This window comes from Magallana gigas, chromosome 1 (genome assembly GCF_963853765.1).
Source record: "Magallana gigas chromosome 1, xbMagGiga1.1, whole genome shotgun sequence".
NCBI classification, from domain to species: Eukaryota; Metazoa; Mollusca; class Bivalvia; order Ostreida; family Ostreidae; genus Magallana; species Magallana gigas.
The window spans coordinates 17,885,260-17,906,162 of record NC_088853.1 but is presented as its reverse complement, the minus strand read 5'-3'; the positions used below and the strand labels follow the sequence as shown (position 1 = coordinate 17,906,162).

The window sequence follows — 20,903 nt, the reverse complement described above, 5'->3', positions numbered from 1 at the left end:
AAACATTTATTCAGTTATATATAAGTAAAAAAAAACCAGAAGGCAGTGCGCCTGCGCAGAGGCTTAGTTCAACATACATTTTGAAACTTTTTTGTACTACGGTTTAGCACGAAAAAAAGAAAATATCAATTTACAAGTAAATTTCTGCATTTGAAATGTTTCATGCTAAATATGTTGTTTTTGAAAAATAAGAGAAAATGAAAAGAAAACTTATGAGACATAAAAACACAACAATTTAGTGAACAACACTGTAATTGTTTTTTTACTTCAGCAGTATAAATTTGAAGAGGCATTATATTAAAATAGTAAATAAATAAAAAAAACACCCCCCTCCCAGAAAAAAAAACCAAAAAACAAAAACACCATACCACACCACAAAAACCTAACATACTGCACATTTCAAAGGATGAAGCTATACCATTCAGCCATTTTTCAGTTACCTTTCAGTCACATATCAGTTGACTAAATGGCAGAGATTCATTCTGTGTTTAAAGATTTCAATTCAATATAAATCTTTGGGCTATCACTAAAACTGTAATCACGTAAATTATTAATCTAATGTACTGCAAACGAACGACTTATTTTGCAACATACCGGTAAAAACACGTAGCCCTTTTTTTTTTCTTTTTAAAAATCTTAAGCGTTTGTGCAAGATTTTAACGGAAGAATATCTTACTAGAAATCGCTAGTGCATATGACGAACGCATTTGTAACAGGTTTTACTTAAATTTCACTTACGAGTTTTTCTTTCCCTAGTAACGATCTCTATTCATTTTGTTTGTTCTCATAAAAGAGTAGAAAAATACAAGTAAAGCAAAATTTTCATTAAAAAAGACATAAAAAATGATACTATACATGACTAAAATTCAATGAAATTAATGTGGTGTAGTATGAATCAAAAATGACCCACACTAACAATGTGTCTTTGGTGTGATGTACGACATTTTAATAAGAAAATAATATTGCTGTAAACATTCTTTGGCAATTAATTTCTCTGTTTTTTTTGTTAATGGCTCCTATATAATGCAGGATAATGGTATAGTGTGTCTAACAAGGTTCTATTTAGCTGTTTATTTTTGTATTTCACGTCGTGTGATGAATTTTATTTTATTTTTATAGTTTTGAATACTTACTTGTGCCAGAGGGTACATTGATTATATGTGCTATCGTAATGTTGCGACAAATTTTATCTGTAAGAATCTTATTAGAATTTTTAAGTTTTCACTTCAGATAAATATTTATCGAATTTTACACGTAAGAATATCATTGGAATTTTTGTGAAAATCAGCAAAAACTTGAGTTTTCACTTACGATAAAAATTATTCGTAATATTTTTTGTGAAAAGGGCAGAAAGAAATATTTGCAAAGACGATGCTCCCGGGAGCCTCGCAAACTTTTCGCACGAATACAAAAGTCAGTTAACAGTATACTATTTCAGCATGCATTTATGTCGGTTTGATCATCAATCTGACTTCCGCTATGTTGCTGAAACTTGGTATAGTCAGATACCAGCAGTGGGGCGAAAATTCCGGGGGCCAGGGTCCGTTCAGGAAGGCGCTATAGCATCTGTTGAACCACCATCCACCATTCCACTTTACGGCACAGTGACCACCTTTCAACTGATCGTTGTCTCGATCCACGGTACTGAACGACATACCGTTCAGATTGGAGTAAGAGAAGCCAGTGTTGATCATACTGTCTCCTGAAATCAAAAATAAATACTGTAATATGTTTATGAGCGAATTGCAACTAAAATTAAAACCCAATGAAATGGGTATGTTTACCTAGTATTCCATTCAGATATAAGAATACTGGATTGCCTTCGCCATTTTACACAATATTGATTTATGGATTTTCTTTAAAAAGCAGGACTTTGTACAAAGATATTATGGGACGATTTTTTGGAACTAATCTATCAAATTTTAAAGTGAATCTTATAAATTATTTATTGGCAATTTAGCCTTATATCTAAAGTGAATAACATTTAACAATAATGAAAATGCGTTTCAACGATTATGAACCAGTTTATAAAAAATATATAAGACAACGTGAACTTCGCTTTTTTTCATTATCGGCAATTAAACCAAAATAGAAAATCAACAAGATACATTAATTTAAATAAATATTGCATGGAAACAGAAAACTAATGCATGAGATGGCAAACGTTGTAAAAACTCTCAAGGGTCTCTAGGGCCAGCAAAGATTTATATTTTCGATTTGAATTAGATGCAAAGTAAGTATTTTGCATCAAATTTGAATCAAAAATGTAATTTACGAAAGATATATACCGTATACATTTAGCCAAAAAAGCGAAATAAGTAGTTGGAATAAGCAATTTTAATTTCTTACCTAGATTTCCGGTGTTTGGTCCTCCCAGGTGAAGTGTGTAGTTTGTAGGTTCGTCACCAATGGAAAAGTCTTCGTATTTCTGGTGAAATATGCTTCCATTGTTGAATTTGAAAATCACATACAAGAAATGTGGCTGTCGATTTGTTAGATGATGAATGACGTCGTTTCCTATTTGTGGAATGAAAAAAAAAATTATTTCTAACATAGTGTTCATGAACTAGATCAATTAATCTACTGACTTATTCTAAACATTGTTTACATTACGTTAATTCTCTTCATAAAAAAATCATTGATAATTCTTTTTTAAAATCAGAAATAAAAATAAAGTATGTGACAAATGTGTTTATTTACTTCATACAATGTATACATTTTTAACATATAACAAAAAGTTTACTTTAACAAAAAAACCCGACAAGCTGCTTTAAATTGATGCATCTTTCAAATAAATCATTAGATAATTAATCATCTCTTAAAAGTTATCTAAAAGCTTTGGCGTCATCTAGGAGAGGTGCAATAACTTATTAACTTTTGAATTGTTCCCACGATTATATTACGCAGTATCAAGTTTTCATACTTTCGCGTGCAAAAAAGTTCGTGAATAAAAAAAATCAATTGCGTTCTCACTAACGTACTAACACAGGCGTTGTATATCTAATTAGGATGGGTAATTAAGAATAAAGAACGATCACTGGGTAGCAAACGTCCACTGTGTGCGACCAAAGTAAGTAAGCGTTTTGAATACGACCACAAACATACTTAAAAAATATGCTTTTTACGTTGATGGTTTTCTTTGGTCTAACAATACGCCTGTGTATCAAGCGCGTGTGTTTATGCTTACCGAGAAACTAGCATTAATTCCCAACCCGCATAAATAACCACTTTTACTGACGTGTACTAATTATAAGAACTCTTTGACATACTAATATCAAACTGAGTCAAATATTGATTGACGTTTTATTTGCCCATTGAACAAAAATGATTAACACAATTCTATTGGGTAATATTACTGACCAATCCAGTAAGCGTTTGCGGGATCGCCAAAGCCGTTCTTGAATTCCGTCCAAGTTTTGTCAAATTTCATGGTACCACTCAGGCGGCGCTGAATGGCCTGTAGGAAATAAGGATATCATAATACTCAAATGAATCAATATTATGTTTGCTTTGAATGGTAATCATTTATTAATTGAATTTAAAAAAAAATTAACAATGACTCTTCTTTGTCTGCACTGAGCAGTAAAAGCAATAATTTTATCGATTTTCTTTTCAAAGTATCAACAAGAGATTACAGGTTTGAAAATGATAAAAAAGTCGACATAGATAGATAGATAGATAGATAGAGAGATAGAGAGATAGAGAGATAGATAGATAGATAGATAGATAGATAACTTTTACCGTCCAGCCCCCATTGTCTGTATCCATATCACAGTATGCAGTTACCAACCGCTGTCGGCCTCCAAGAGGATCAATGACGTATAATCCTGAAGTGGTCTCTCCGGACTCCATGACACCCTGACAGTCTGGGGGCGCTTAAAGTTTTAAATAATGGAAATGAATTTGATATCTTTACATGTCATAAGAAATAATAAACAAGAATGTTAAGAATAAAAAAGCAATCATAAAATGAAAAAAAGGGTTTTAACTTCCTCGGTTTCAACAAACTGAATATTTACATCCTATGTTTACCCATACCGTTCTCTCAAGTTATTTCACTACTGACGCACTGATTTCCTTGCGCAGATGATCAAATATATTTAAATGAATATGATTTTATTAATTTAATCATCTCAGGAAAATTATTTCATCACTACACAACATTCATAATGAAAATTCTTTTGAATAAATAAACCAAGACTTTTGGAATATATATATTTTCATACGGAAGGTTTTTTGGACAAAATTAAAAAGACAGAAACAAAAAAAATTATGAATTTTTAATGTACTCTTCTTTTTATTATACTTTATCTATTGTTCATTTTTTTTAAAATTTGATAGGTTTGTAACATATTTTTTAGTTTATGTGTGACATGTACATAATCAAATCTAGAGAGAGTTAAAGACGTTAAGCATAAAATCATGCAAATATATAGAAATTGTCTAATTTTTTTTATAGCTAAATTTTGTTAGAATTGAACCTTTGAAGCCAAACATATCAAATTTGATATCACTAACCCCCTATGTTTACTTATGTCAAACAAAATCTAAATACCTTCTTAGACAAACTAGATTAACATGATAAAATTCGTGATATTAAAAACAGTTTTTTATTTTTTAATAAACTTGTAACTATTGTAGAAATTGTCAATTTTCAGTGCAAAAACGTAAAAAACGTATGCAGCTTCGTACATTTTTTTTTCACCAAATCCGTTTATTCGGTATGACCATTGTGCATACTTTAAAACAAGAAATAAGTTTGCTTAGTCAAAAATGCTGAAATAAAATCCTATTCAGGCTGAAATTGCATTCAGGTGTTGGAAGTTCAAACTAAATTGGCCATCACTTATGATCAGAGGAATGAAAAGTGCCCCCACCCCCTTTATCTTTAATTTTAGTATGTTTTGTCTGAATATTGCAACGATATACTTCTCGAAAAGCTCTTGATTAAAAACATTGAGGTGTGGGATTACTTAAGAAAATAAGTTCTAGAAACCAGAAATAGCTGTTAGATCTATGAAGTGAAATTGCGTGCAAATTCACTTTTTATCAATCGACTTCTTCTTTATATCAGTTATACAATATCTAAATCATACGCTGTACAATACTGTTATATTTATTAAGGCGACAGTTACTGTTTACTGTTTACCTTACAAAATAACCCAATTTTAGAGTACAGTGAGAATGGTGTTTTGTTACAGTTCTACAGTTCTCATCAAGTGGATTTCCTTCTCTCTGATTTAGTATACTGTTTAAAAATTTCAATCTGTGCCAAGACATACATGTTTGACTAAAATTGCATAATATCTACCTAATTTTCGGTCGCAAAAAATACGGTTGTCGGACACATTATCTAAAAATAATCAAAGTACTGAGAGTACTGAAAGGCGGGGTCTTGAAAGTTTGAATTTGTAAATGTTCACGTTTTCCTCCATTATGTTAACAAAATTATGAGTTTGAATTAGTTGTTTCAATCTACATGTAGTATGCTAAAGTTCGGCTTTTTGCAATTGCCTGATACTTTGTCAAAATTTTGCTAAATCCCGACCGGGACTGTTCTTCATAATTGTAGAAAATTGACACAACGGTATATTATGTAAAATAAGACCCCAAGAAAAATTCTAAAAAACTACAACTAACCGGGGAAATCAAAACAACTATATTAAGGTATATAATTGAAATCGTTATATTTATTTATTTTGTGATCAAAGGGAAAATCTATAAGTCGGACGGTATCTGTTATACAAGGTTTATGAAAACTCCGAAAACTATCAAACTGTTGAATTACCGAACATTTGTATACCGATAACAAACACAGGCATCTGACGTTAGAAATATTTATGTTTTATAATAAAATTATTCCAAGTACTATAACAATAAAAAAGTTTGTCGCAGTAGCCATTTTGATTTTTTATACCTTCTTACCTGTCATGATTTTCTTGCAGCGATTCATATAAAATTAATAGGTAAAAATTAAATTTGTTCGCCACTTACTACTTTTTTTTGTATAAACTCTTGCATCATTTAAACGAATCACGATACAACCGTTTCGGAAATTTTATTAAAAATCATACTCCGAATTCAGTCATCTGCTTTTCAAAAAGATAAAACCAGAAAATGGAGACCAAAGGTGAATGAATCACGTCATATTTTGGGGTAGACAATTCCTGATTGGCTGTTATATATGATAAATGAAAATTGTTAATTTTAGCTATTAATTCAGATTTTATTTATTTTAAAATTTCTAAAATATGCAAAGTTAACGCTTTTAACAGTAAAATTAACAAATGTTGTAGGACATTGTCATTTCAGGGATCTTTGTCCTTTTAATACACTCTCGTTTATTAAACGCACAATTAAATGCGTGTCTTAGAAAAATTAACTTAATTTCGAAAGCGATTTAATTTTAAGCTACAATAAAGGATTTGTAAATCAGATTTTAAAACTACAATAAAAACTTACTTTTTATCTTCTTAAAATTGAAATAAGTCCTATTCATTTACATGTACTACCACACGATAAATTAAAAATTTAAAACATAACAACCATGCGTTATCTCTGAATTCATAGGTCTAATATTGGTGCGAGATATTCATCAATGGGAGAAAGATCTTCTGAAAGAGTTTCTGATGAGAGGCATTAAGATACTGATAAAGAATTCTGTCTAAAAACATCAGCTTACAATCTCCAAGCTTAAGATTGTTAAAAGTTGGGCCTTTAATTGAAAAAGTACTTACGGTAAATTTGGTAATATTTCCAGCCATCTTCAGTTGAGGTCATGTTCACGACGTCACATGACCGATGGACCCGACACTTTTCTACCAGAGAGTTGAACCCAAAACATCCACAGTTAATGTCACACATAGCAGCGCACGAAATGCGCGATGGAGCCTGATGTTCTGCTACAAACTCTATGTTTGAAATTCTATCGTCACAGCTCGGTGTCACTAAAAAAGATCGCTTCTTAACCGATTGTAGAGTTACTGGCATCCAAAGAATGGCGAAAACAACAAAATAGAGAAACATTCCTCCAGCACGGGTCTATCAGCAAAGAATTAATGGGTTACAATCACAATGTTTTATGCTTTTGGAAATTGCATTTTTTTTCTAGTCCATATTCAAAGCGCCATTACATGTCATTGGAAGCCAATTGTTTTCTTTGTTTTTTAAAAAGAGGATACAACAATCATTTTCCAAAATAAAACCTTAGCTACACATAAACGTCTCCTGTTTCGAAAAATATAAAGGGATTTGAAATGATTAATAGATAAGCGTTGACTAACAACGGATGCGCATGTCATGACTTATCAACAGTTTTCTCAAACTGATTATCTTTTAATGATATTTATTCAGATTGTGTTTCGCAATCCATCATAAAAATATGACACTGTATATACATTATTGATAAAACAAAGAACCGGCCATCGTCATTAACAGATCGATGTTTTGCAAATTCAATTTTTTAACAAAGAACAGATCGGAAGATTTGAAAATAAAGTTAAAGAAAACCATCATATTTTAATAAATATTTAATCCTTTTCGGAAAGTATGATAATAAAACATTCATAGGCGAAAAAATAATCATTCTATTCATGCATCTAAAACAAATGCATGTAAAAACTGTATCAACCATCTGCCAGTGTTCGATACTTTTTGGAAAGTTATTTTTCAACGTTTGAAACAATCATTGCCATCTGTGTTCTTCCCCCTAATGTCACCTTTGATTTTTTCTCTCCATCTAAGAAAATGTATACTAACACTAGCTTAGATTACCATGTAAAATTTAGGGAGTAATACCTATACCAATATATACATTTACATTATATTTAATTGTCAAATTCACAGGCAAACAAATACTCTTATAAGATTTGTTTATGTATATATTACAACCATATGCGCTTAATTTGCTTATATTCTGATATGAGAATTTGTGAAAGTTCAATTAAAAAAAAATATATCAAAATAAGTACTGAAATGGTTGCAATATTTCGTTTAGATTTAATGAACATTGATTTTACGTTTTAAAGATTTCGTTTAGGTATCTGTCATGGCAATGGTAGAACCACCGGATCTTTGTGGCACATTTACCACTATTAAAATCGTTGTCTCGACCAAGTACTAAACAACATACTATATAAGTTCTGTGTTTGTGGATCAAGCATAATGTCCCCTAAAATGGCAAACACTTATTTAAAATATAGGTATATGGTTCACCTTTTTGTGAATTGAAAAAGGTTTAAACGAATGCAACAATATCGTGGATACGCTTGCACATATAATAAAAAGGAGGAAACTATTTGGATGAGTAGAACCCACAAATCCCACAAAATAAAACGATATTATTATTTCATGAGAATCATTTTCACAACTTCAGCATAAGTATGAAATAGAATGATTAAACAACAAACGCAAAAATTGTGTTACTTTTTGTTAATACTATCTCATTACCGTTAAAAAATGAAATAGAAATTATCAACCTGTCATTAGGTTTTATCATGAAACAATGTTAAAATATTTGACATATTTCTATATATTTTCATAAACAAAAAGGTTAACTTAAAGTACATCCTTAAATGTATTCTGTCGTCGTGCAGAACCCCTCCTATTAATTTTGCGATTTAATTCGTTGAATAATGTGTGTAACAGTGATATCATGTGCGATTGTATGGGTTGTGCTAATTTATGCCTGATTCTTTTTAAATTTTATTGGTATAACATTACTGACTGATTCAGTAGGTGTTGCATGCCAAACCTCTTCTTAAAATCTGTCCAAGTTATGTGAAATGTTGCGCTACAGCTAAGGCTTCTCTAAATGGCATAACCAAAAAAGAAAAGAAAAGAAAAAACACCAACAATTTCAAATTCAGATTGTATTCTAGTTTTTTTGGTAGAAATTGAAATGCAAAAGAAAAAAATTATCTATTGTTAAACATCAGTAGACAGTTTCCTGTTTAATTTTGTTTGTTTAAACATAATAAAATCATATTGTATTAATAACACTCTAACAACCATATGGTTTTACAGACATGCGGTTAAACGGAATAACATTAAGATAGAAGGTTGGAAAAAAGAAAGCTGAATAAATGGAATAATATGATATATATGGATATTTATAGTATATAAAATAAATGACTGAATGATGTGATAGATACATGTAGATAGATAGATAGTGAGAGAGAGAGAGAGAAAGAGAGAGAGAGATAGATAGATCGATAGATAGATAGATAAATCTTTACCGTCCAGCCCCCGCCCTATGTTTCAATATTACAGTAGACAGAGGCAGGCCGCAGTCGATCTTCAAAAGGATCAATGATTCATAATCCTGATAATCCTGATAAATTCTTTTCCAGACTCAAACATTTTAAATTTACTGGATGGCAGTTAATATAAAATTATACGACAACTTGTAAATCTAGTATTTTCTACCACTCGGTAAATTTTAAAATTTACAACGTGACATTTCATATTCTAATGACGTGATTTATCGAGAAAAAAATGTATTCAGATTAAACAAATAATGTATATCTGATAGAAGCAATATTATTTTGTTGTTTGTTTTTTTTTCATTTGACAACGTCAGGAGATCAATAAGCGTGTCAATAATAACGGGTTAATTTGTTTGGAGTTCAATTGAAGAAAACCTTTACAATTATATTTCATGTGTTTTCAGAGCCAAAGTAAGATAGTTGCAGTTCATTGTTTCATATATTGTTGTTTGTTTGTTATATATATCAATGCGTTCGTAAAGCCATGGCTCGGGGTAGGATAAAGTAAACACCTAATTTTATTGTTAAAGAAATATTATGAAACCGTAAGGTTTTAATTCTACGTCATTAATCAAAGAACTAGGATTTTTGCCTAAAGAACATTCTCCGCTAACGATTTTTTTCTTCTCAAAAAGGTACCCAAAACCTTTTAGGCGAAGATATGTAATTATTTTCTATTTGATCAAGCCCACATTCATAGTTTCAAGATGATTTGAAATTTAGCCTGCAATTATAACTCTAAATAATTTGTATCCACTGAACTAAAAACTTTTTTAATGAAAAACTGCGGTAAATGGTTATTTCCTGTTGTCCTATGTTATCTGAATTGACAGCATTTAGAACAAAATGAAAATGGTGAAATAACTGTACATTAGATGATATCTCACTGAAGTGCAGGAATTAGCACTTAACAAATTCAAATGATACAATGCTTAATAGGTAGAATTTTTTTTCTTTTCTTTTTTATATATACTAATTAAATTCTTTTCTTATTTGCTTTTATAACATATTTTTTTAGATTTGAAAAAAAAAAAAAAACCAGCATGGCTGGATATTTAAAGGAACAGACAGGGATGAAAATTATTATCTGAAATGGATGATACATACATGTGTGTGGGTTTAATTCATTTTTTTGCATCTGACAGGAAAAAAAAGCAAACTTTTTTCATTTAATGTCAAACCAGTGTGTTGGTATTTAGCGCGTTGTATATCAAAATGTTGTTCTTTAGGTCAAATTTCACTATCATTTATACTACGTCGATCTATAATAATGAATGATGTATACATGTGTTCATAAAACGGGGAAGTTGAATTGGGGGAGGGCAATCTTCTTTTTTTCTTTCAAAAAACAGTCTTTTATCTGTGCATTGTTAACAATTTATTGTACAAGGTTTAATACCAATCTATCATGCTTAAAAATGTATGAAATAAAAAAAAATAAAACGCTTGTGGATGAATATTGTTTTGCATATTTTAAACCAAAGTTATCAAGTATAAAGTATCTGTCCAATGTTTCACTCGCCCCTAACATTCCGCCGTGTTGTTAATTAGTATAACCGCGTTCCTCGGCACCCGTTCTGAAAAGTTCCTTCTATCAAAACTAAACTAATTAACGTCAAGGCAGAAAGTGTGGTACGAGTTCATCATGCGTTGCGGACAGATGCCTTAGGTCGGGCATCTCTGGTTATTACAAAAAATCTAATAAATAAGATGGAATGATTTAAAGACAGTTTTGTTTTATGGAAAAACATTTTCAGAACGGGGTAACCAAGAACGCGGTTTGACTAATTAATAGAAAGGCGGACCATCAGGTAGATAATTTTGATTTGACAACTTTTGGTTTAAAGTATTGAAAAAATACGCAGACATTGTATATATATATATATATATATATATATATATATATATATATATATATATATATATATATATATATATATATATATATATATATATATATATATATATATATATATATATATATATATATATATATATATTAATATCACGTCAGATTGGTATTAAAAATTTGACTTTATTTTTTATAAACAATGAAATAATGCGTTATTCATAAAACGGAGTAGTTGAGTAAGGAAGTGACACCCCCATCCTATTAAAAAATATTTTATCTAAAACTTTAATTTGGGACAGCGATAAAAAATATAATGTAATTTTACTTAAGGTATCTCACGGAGATGTTCATTATATTTTTAATAAAAATGAATTTATCAATTTAATCCTCACACAATGATCATCATTTTTATAATTATACAACATTCATGAAGAAAATCCATTTGAATTAAAGAAACAAACAGGTTTTTTGGGAACTATTTTCTCTTTCGGTAGGATTTCTAGACGAAAATGACAGAAACAAGCAATTTTATGCATTTTTAATACCCTTTTCTTTTTATTATACTTTATTCATTATACACATTTTTTTACATTTGATAGGTTTGTAACATGTTCTTTTGGTCCTGGTGTGACTTGTACAAAACTAAATTTTGAGAGAATGATAGACGTTTAACATAAATTCATGCAAATATATAGAAAATGTCTGAATTTTTAAGCCACATTTTGTGAACATTTGATCCTTTGAAGCCACATATCTTAATTTTGACATTTCTGACCCCCATGTTTTATTATGTCAAAATGATATTGAATACATATATAGGCAAACTGGATCAATCTTATAAAATTGTTGATATTCAAAATGTTTTTATTTCAAATAAAACTATTACAAAATTGTCGATTTTGAGTGCAAAAAGGTCATATACAAAGGACTATGTGCGGTTTGGTCTAATATCTGCCCCCAATGTTAAAGGGTACCTGCAGTCCCGGTCAATTTTTGATATAATGGAGATCTATGTGTAAAAACATCATCCTGAAAATTTTACAGCGATCGCATAAGTAGTTTTCGAGATATTTGGGGAAAACCCGATTTCACACCTGAACGAGTTTTGAATCAAGCCGATTTGGCGCGAGATGAGCTGTGACGTCACGGGGTCAACGCCGCTGTATGAGAAACAGGAATATCGTAGGAAAACTGTTCGTTTTCTTGCATTGTTTTATCGATATCTGAACATTTTTTGTTGTTGTTTTATTTCCTTATCAACCCTGGATGACTAAATATACTGTTGTTTGAGTTTAAACCCGTATTTTATCGAACAAAAATGCCGAATTCGGAAACTTGTTTGCTTCATGAATTTAGTCAAATGTGTAACACATTTTCCATATATATGCACACCATATGTAACAAAATGACAATTAATTAAATCAATATTGTTATAAGAAATATATTTTGTTAATATTTTCATTCTTTAGAATGGTTTTTCCGTGACATTATTAACTGATTAATAATATTGATAATACATATTTCGTAAAAGATAACGCGGGGTCTATTCCTCGTATAAGGCATAACATTACAAATGATGTCGGCCGATTAATCAATAATATTGATATCGGACCAATAACAATCAAAATAGTATGCATTCTTTAACAAACAAACACGGGATTATAAACGGATCAAGGCGAAAGTCCAAGATGGCTGCATGTCTGTCTCGTATTCTTTCAGTAAAAATACGATAATGGAATTTCATTTTACATTTATTTACATCCTTTGTCAAAATGTTCAAGTTTATTCAGATTTCATAATGAATCGTTGTCAGTAGAACAATTTAAAGCTATATGGAGTTAAAGCGTTAACTAAACTGCTGACCATAGCGCTCGAACTGAGAAAGTTGCACTTAATAAGAAATTAAAAAGACCAACGTAATTACTTCCCAAATAATAACTTGATCACATAAAAAATGTTTAAATTGCTGAATTGTAAATTTGGTCATTATTTAAGTGATTGGAAAAGTAACAATACAGGCATTTACTTCTAACATTAGTTTATCTATTTGATAGTCTCATGCATGATTCTTTAATCACTGATTGACGGACTATACACATGTATTAGGCCTAGCTTACGAATGATTGATTTTACAGAGTCTAATTTATTTCTCTGGGTTTTTTTTTAACCCAATTGAGTAGCTAATTATACACAAATCTATTTACCAGTCTAGAGGTGTGAAACCCTCTCTTTGTTCACAAGACTCGTGTACCATGTGTATACACACATTGTATACACGTGGGTCTGGAGCAGTGGCTTCGTTAGTTTACCTGTTTACCTGTGCCATTGTCTCAGATCACTCGTGTGTGAAAGGATATTATGTAATCAAAAAATGAATAATGAAAATAAATATGCCCATGCAAGCGTTTTAAGTTATTGTATTCATAGGTAAAAAGGCGACGAGAACAGCAAATTTTAAAATTCTTTAAAAAGAAATCTGACTGTAATAAAATAATTACGGATATAAATTTATAAATCTACAATACTTAAAATAACTAGATACGTCAAAACATCTGACCTATGTCAATAATTTTGGCTGAAAAATCGAATTTAATTTGCATAGCTTTGTAAAGGAATTTCCCTCCTGTTGACCTCGTGACGTCACTTCCGCTGAAGCCTCGTTATCGCCTAATTCTGTTTTCTCTTGATTAGATTTCCCAAAGCAGGTAAAAATAGCCACTTTGAAGCGGCGTAACTCCGTTATTTTCGCATCGATTTCGATGCGGTTTTTTTGCATTGAATTTTGGTAAATAAACTCTTTCACATATGTTTCACATCGGCTGGGCTGCAGGTACCCTTTAACCAATATTTAAATAGTATCGTATAATTATATACGTTATACTAAAAAAATGGTACTTGAGCAGGCATGCGCTCGATGTTTCCCAGTGAAAAAACCATCGGAAAACACCCACATTTTGTTACAAAACACTAATTTATCAAAATAAGACAATCTTCATGACGTCAATTCTACATTATGACGTCACTTTGGTGATAAACTTTAACACCCTTTTTTTCATTACGATTTTAACTATGTTCCATCTTACTTTTAAAGCTTGTAATAAAACTTTAATTTTGGGGGCAAGAAATGCATAATACCGCACATAGTCCTTTATGCATCTTCGTACACAATTTGTTGTAATCCCTCTATTTAGTGTAACCATTGTGCATAACTAAAAACAAGATTTTAATGAAAGAGTTTGCTTGATCAAAAATACTGACGACAAATACTAATTAGGCTGAAGCCGCTTTATAGGTACAAACAGGTCAAATTAAATGGCCATAACTCAGAGGGATGAAAACTGACCTCCCGTTATCTTTGTATTCTTAAGTATGTTTCGTCTACATATTTCAATGATATACTTCTCAAGAAATTCTTGATACAAGAACATTGAGGAGTGGGATACCTTAAAGAACAAAGTTTTGAAATACGTTGCACTAAGTACCTATTCATTGGTTTAAAATTATTTTTTTAAATCTTTGTTTCAACCGTAACCAAAAGAATTAAGGCCACGTAGGTGTATATAAAATCATTTTCAGTTAAGATTTTTCACCTGTTTCCGCTCTTCTTAATATCCAGCCATTCGGTTAGTTTTTAACTTTTATTTCTAAAAATAGGTTATGCAAGCATTTACGGAAAAAAATGGACACATAATAAACCACAATGGAAAAGATATGGTTTCACGTATACACATTTACATCATATTAACGAGAAAAGTGTTTATTCTCGCGCTTGAAAGGGATATCATTCTGTCATATGCATTGTATGCAAAACAAAATCATTTTGATGGTCATTTAAGCCATTATCATTTATAGTTCAAAATATTGGTAGTACTTAAGTTCAATTTGGTAAAATCTCAAACCATCATCAGTCGAGGCTATATTATATAAGTAACAACATTAATGGATTCGACCTTTTTCACTTGTGAATGATACCAAAAACAAACACCTTCAACATATGGAACAAAGAACAGAGCGAGGCAGCAGGATGTTCCGACGCAAGTTGTAAACTTGTTCTGTTATTCGATAAAAGTCAAAAAAAAAACAAAGTTGTAAATTTGTTCTTGCCTAATGATTGAAAAAACCCAAAAATCAACATAAAATAAAGACAACACAAAACTGCTTCAATAATGATAGAAGTAGTCTAATTCATTTTCCATTTATTTATTGTTTTACTCAGATATCAAACACTTTTGTAAACGTATGTGACAGTATACCACGGCAATTTAGTGAACAATATTATATAATGACCTTTCTTTAGAAAATTAATTAAAAAGCAGTTTTAAAAAAAAATGTCAAATAAAAAAATGACATACGGCACATCTAGATAATTTGATTTATTATGAATCTTTAGACTACATGTATAACTAAAACTGTTGTCAAATAGAGTCTTTATCCAATGTATGTTTTACCGTCCGGTTAAATGAAGCAAGATTAGTGGTAAATCAGCGTTTTGTGGTAAAAACAGACCGTCCGGATCCGGAACGCGGAATTCCGGATAAATGAGACAAAATAACGTATAAAAAATTATGTTCCCAAATAAAATCGTCCGTAAACTGAAGCGTCCGGTTATCTGGCATCCGGATATCTGAGGCCCCACTGTATAACTAAAACTGTTATCAAATAGAGTCTTTATCCAATGTATGTTTAATGGAATTTTATTCGCGACTATTTTATTTTGAGATTTACTGGGGGAAGATGATAATCAGCAAGAAATGATTCGTGCTGAGGTCCAAACACTGTTTCACTTTCGGTTTGTCTGAGTAACTGCATAGGAGAGTTGATTAAAATCAACTCCCAATAAAATGAAAAATAAATAGTGTGCATAAAAAGAAATCACAATGCAAGCGATGGCAAACATTGTAAGAATTTCAAAGGTATCAAGTATTAGCAAAAAAATAAATGTTGAATTTGAATTTGATCCAAAATATGGAAATGAATACGCAAATTTAAATACCTACCTAGATTTCCGGTGTTTAGCCCATCCAAATTGAGTTGGTAGTTTGTAGATTCGTCACCAATGGAAAAGTCTTCATATTTCTGATAAAATATGACTCCATTGTTTTGTTTGAAAATCACATACAAGGAATGCTGCTGTCGATTTGTTAGATGATGAATGACGTCGTTCCCTATTTGGTAAATGAAAAAAGTACATAATCTTAATTTCTGACATGTTATGAAATAAAAAAAAATTGATAATCTACGAACTTTATCTTAACGTCGTGAAAGTTATTTTGGACCAAAGTAAAGTACTGTATGCGAGACTTTGCGTGTCTTCGTGTTTCCGAATATGTCTCTATGTACGGGGGTTATTAGAAAAGTTTGCTGACAAAGTGTTTTACGGCAAAATTTCTGTTTACTTTGTAGTCAAACCTGTTAGCCCATTTATAAAATGCATGCTCAATTCATTTTTGTCAGGTTTTCCAAAATGTCTTTTGTGGCATATCGTAGATCATTTATGTTTAAAAATCTCTGCCCACGCAAAATCCTTAGATGCAACATCCGGGATGTAAAGGGGGTTGGTCTGCTGCAATAGCAAAAATATCAGTTCTTCCATCTTTAAACGTCTGTGTTTCTTAGTGTCAACCTTTGTTCTAAAAGAAAATAGCAGCATCTAAGGACCTTTTGGTCTCCATTGGAGATTTTCCTGCGAGCACACAAACTTAGATGAAGGACCGGTGCTCCAAGATGACTATTGACGTCATCGTTTTCGATTCATTTTTCGAGCATTTATCTTCCAAATTCGACGATAAAATGATCAAAAATTCTTTTATTTAGTTAAAACTTTCACAAAATTACCCTCATAAGGCAGTGTGATGCCATATAAAATATCATTAATTTTTTATGCGCTAAAACGATACATTTTCTTAATGATGACAAATTCGTACAAAGTATGAAACATCAAAAATCTGACATGCTCCGTCAAGCATACCTTATCAAAATAATTTTGCTGTGTATTTTTTTTCAATTATACTCTCATGTTAAATACTAAAATCTGATTGGTTTAGACGCAGTTGGTAAACGCAACATACTTGGCAACGAGTAACACAACGAATTGTTACATGCGCGTAAATTATGCGCGTACGGTTCGCCGTAGAATTCACTTCATTTCTAAATAAGAACAGTAAAATTTTCTTTAAAATTAAGACATTCAGTATAGTAAAACAAATAGTGCCTGTTTGGGAGGGTAACTGTTAAAATTGACACCATTTCACGTCGGTTGACAATGGATTTCTAGGGGTGTCAATTTACAGTTACCCTCCCAAACAGGCACTATTTATATAATGGTGCATTTAAAATATGCACATCTTTACATATTTTTTAAAAATACGTCGTTTAAATCTGAAAAGCTTCGCTGATATCATGCAAATAGTCCGCCCACAATCAAACTTGTCTGCAAACTGTTCTAACAACCCTCGTATAATCAATAAATTAACTTTTTGACATATGAATATGTGGTCAATGCAGTATTTAAATGATTGTTTTATTATTTATTAAAAAAAATGAATTAGATGATATCACTTACCAATCCAGTAAGCATTTTGAGGAACTCCAAACCCGCTTTTGAACTCCTTCCAAGTTTTGTCAAAGTTCATTGTACCACTCAAGCGGCGCTGAATGGCCTGTAGGAAATTAAACTGAATTTTAATTATCTAAACCGAATTTCGAAAATAAAACTCAAACACTTTTGAGACAACTTTAAGGTAAATTGTAAACATAATATTAAGCAGGTTGGAAAAAAAACTCGTTCTGTTCGAAAATTTCATATTTTTTCATTTTGAAATAATGAAAAAATTGCTCATTTTTGTCATAGCTATGCTATTAAAAAAAAGTTCTGTTTTTTCCAAATTGGATGAATATTTGTTGAATGTACTAAAATTCTTTTTAATGACCATTCACCAATGAATCACTTACCTCTGCTGTGAAGATTATCATTTATCAAATGAATTTAGAATATATCTAAAGAAATGAGTCTGCAGCAAGCAGTTCAAACAAACATGCCATCAGTTTTTAATTCAAGATATTAGCAATTACTACAGGTTTGAACATTATAAAAAGACACTGTTTGACTGATTGATGTAAACATGTGAAGCTAATGCATTGACAAACAAAAAAAAGAAAGTATGAACAAACGAACGTTTGTTTGTCTGATCGATCCAAAATAAAATTTAATGCATTGACAAACAGAAAGAACGAAAGTATGTGTGAGAGAGAGAGAAACATAGAGAAAGAAAGATATTTTACCGTCCAGCCTCCAGCGTCTGTTTCCATATCACAATAGACAGTGACCAGTCTCTGTCGATCTCCAAAAGGGTCGATGACGTAGAATCCTGAAGTGCTCTCTCCGGACTCCATGACACCCTTACAATCTGGGGGTGCTTAGTTTGAAATTATTTGAAAGTTTGAAATAATAGAAATGAATTCAACGTCTTTATATGTTAAAAAATCAATATTTATGTAAAGAAGAAATTTAAAAAACTGCGATGTGGTGTTTAAAAGATCGTAAAATTTCAAAATATAAAACACTAATACAGCATGTTTGTATCAATAAAATGATCTCTATATGAATAAGTTTAATAACACATATTAGTTAAATACATAATATATAATACTAAATAATAGATATGAAATGAAAACAAGTTTATTTAAAAAAAAATACTTTATACATGGTTAATTTTCGACCCCTGTTATTTAAGCCCTTCTTCTCTTGCAGCTCTGCCCATCCTTGATTTTGTTCAGATATAGTAGTGTTAAAAGAGATGTGATCCATTGGAATTCGCCAAGTCTTAAATTCGCCCGCAGACAACAAGAGCGATATGGGCAAAATACGGGGGGGTTGAGAGAATATTTCCCTGTACTGGTATCGAATCATGAAATCAAAAATAGGCCGTCTAATTATAACTAGTTCAATTTCAACATCATTTTATGAATTTCTTAATAACTCTTTGTCAACGTACTATACCAACTATAACCCTTTAATCTTTTTATCAAATATTGATGCACATTTGGTTTATTTTTGCTAAAATACTTACGGTCAAACTGGTAATATCTCCATCCACCTTCAGTTGAGGTCATGTTCACGAGGTAACATGACTGATGGATCCGACACTTTTTCATTTGTGAGTTGAACCCAAAACATCCACAATTCACATCACACATAGCAGCGCATGAAATGTCCGATCTAGCCTGATGTTCTGCTACAAACTCTTTGTTGGAGATTTTATCGTCACAGCTCGGTGTCGCTAAAAAAGACCGCATTTTAACGAATTGTAGAGTTACTGGCATCCAAAAAATGGCTAAAACGACAAAGTGGACAAACATTTCTTCACCAAAGGTAAGGCGTTTTTAACAAAAAACGTGTTACAGTCACAATATTTGAGGCTTATAAAAGTTATAACTTAGTTTTGTAATTTCGAAATTGTTTTAAAACCAGTTGCTGTCTTTTTTTAAAAACGCAATTCACAAGATGAAAAAAATGCAGAACGCTGCACGCTGGTAGCAATTCAGTACCAAACTATTTTTAGATACATCTAAACTGTCTTTTTGATGTATTTAAAAGGTATCGATGATGTAGGGCTAAACCAATCATAATGTAAGATTTAAGATGGATATAATGCTTAAATGTTTGACCATCTAGCCTCCTTAAAGGGAGATAACAATAAGCGATGTTTGAAATAAAACATTAACCCACATTTAAACTTTTTGTTTGAAGGAATCGCTAATGGAATATGAAAAAAAATTTAAAAGATAAGTATTGATTTCCTATGGACACTCACTTAAAGGTAGTTATTAACAATTTTAAAAGATTGTTTATCTTTAAAAAATATAAATTTACTTACTGTGGCCATTTAAACGTTAAAACATTTACATGTAAAGCGATGTACATTCAAAAGAAGATTGAAGGAATTGAAAATTGAGTATAAACATGTTTTTTGCGTATAGTTCCATGGAATCACATGCACATGACGTTATGATTTTTTGTCATTATAAAAATAATTCCCTATACCTAATTAATCACAAAGCACCAATCGCTGCCATCTTGGATTTATTTCAAACTGTCACGTCAGGTGAAATTATTGATCAAAATATATCGATAAAATTATTTTGCAATCCTCTCCGTCTTCCGATCGGTGCTTCAACATCTTAGCTAACAACCACTTCAACCAAAACGGTCATTATGCCTGTCATTTATAGAAACAATCCCTCAATCTGCATCTACTGCCCAGAAATGCGACAATAGGCTAAAGGGTGGACGGAAGTTGACATAACTGAGTTATACACAAATAATTATAATGCGTTGATTTTGAATTCGGCCAACATGCAAGTTAGAATTTCGAGAAGGAATGGTATAAACTGGCACTACATTGTAATAACTTTTATTACATAATTGTATTTATGTGAAACATAAAGTAATTTATACCATCTCCATAATAAATGGTTATATATGTCAATTTCCGGATTAGGCATGTGTTCCGTTTAAGATTCAAATATTACAGACTCAATTAATTTGATCACGAGATAGATCTTTGTTTACCACAACTTTAGAAGGGAAAAGATTTTGATAATTTTTTTGGATTTTTTGGTGTATTGTCGTCGTTTATATGGATCATTTTGATTGACAAGGCATTCTTTTCCCTGTGAGACTTTAGCAGCTCAAACAATGTATGTACGGAGGGAATTTCGTCAACTAGTGAAACTGTACTGGCCTTTGCTGTGTCTACTCTCTCAACCCTTCCATGCAATGACTA

At 31.2% G+C, this 20,903-nt stretch overlaps 1 protein-coding gene across 2 annotated transcripts; it reads right to left on the bottom strand.

The window, feature by feature from the left end:
- On the bottom strand, positions 1-20,342 carry LOC105319909 (fibrinogen-like protein A). Of its 2 annotated transcripts, none has more exons than XM_066084646.1 (5): positions 19,188-20,342; positions 18,400-18,533; positions 3,361-3,457; positions 2,350-2,517; positions 1-1,702 (listed from the first exon to the last, which is right to left on the bottom strand). In XM_066084646.1, the coding sequence occupies exons 1-5, from the start codon at positions 19,474-19,476 to the stop codon at positions 1,446-1,448; spliced, it is 945 nt and encodes a 314-aa protein (XP_065940718.1). In that variant the 5' UTR covers positions 19,477-20,342; the 3' UTR covers positions 1-1,445. The 2 variants fall into 2 exon arrangements, with proteins under 2 accessions (XP_065940718.1, XP_065940717.1); XM_066084645.1 differs by lacking the exons at positions 18,400-18,533; positions 19,188-20,342 and adding exons at positions 3,742-3,875; positions 6,738-7,209.
- Between the last annotated feature and the right edge of the window lie 561 nt (positions 20,343-20,903).

Bases quoted from the DNA above. Each gene is read 5' to 3' on its own strand.
- LOC105319909 (XM_066084646.1), bottom strand. From the start codon at position 19,476: ATGTTTGTCCACTTTGTCGTTTTAGCCATTTTTTGGATGCCAGTAACT. The intron at 3,458-18,399 runs GTAAAATATCTT...TATTTCCTACAG, and splicing joins CAGACGCTGGAGGCTGGACG to GCCATTCAGCGCCGCCTGAG. The intron at 1,703-2,349 runs GTAAGAAATTAA...TTTTGATTTCAG, and splicing joins ACCAAACACCGGAAATCTAG to GAGACAGTATGATCAACACT.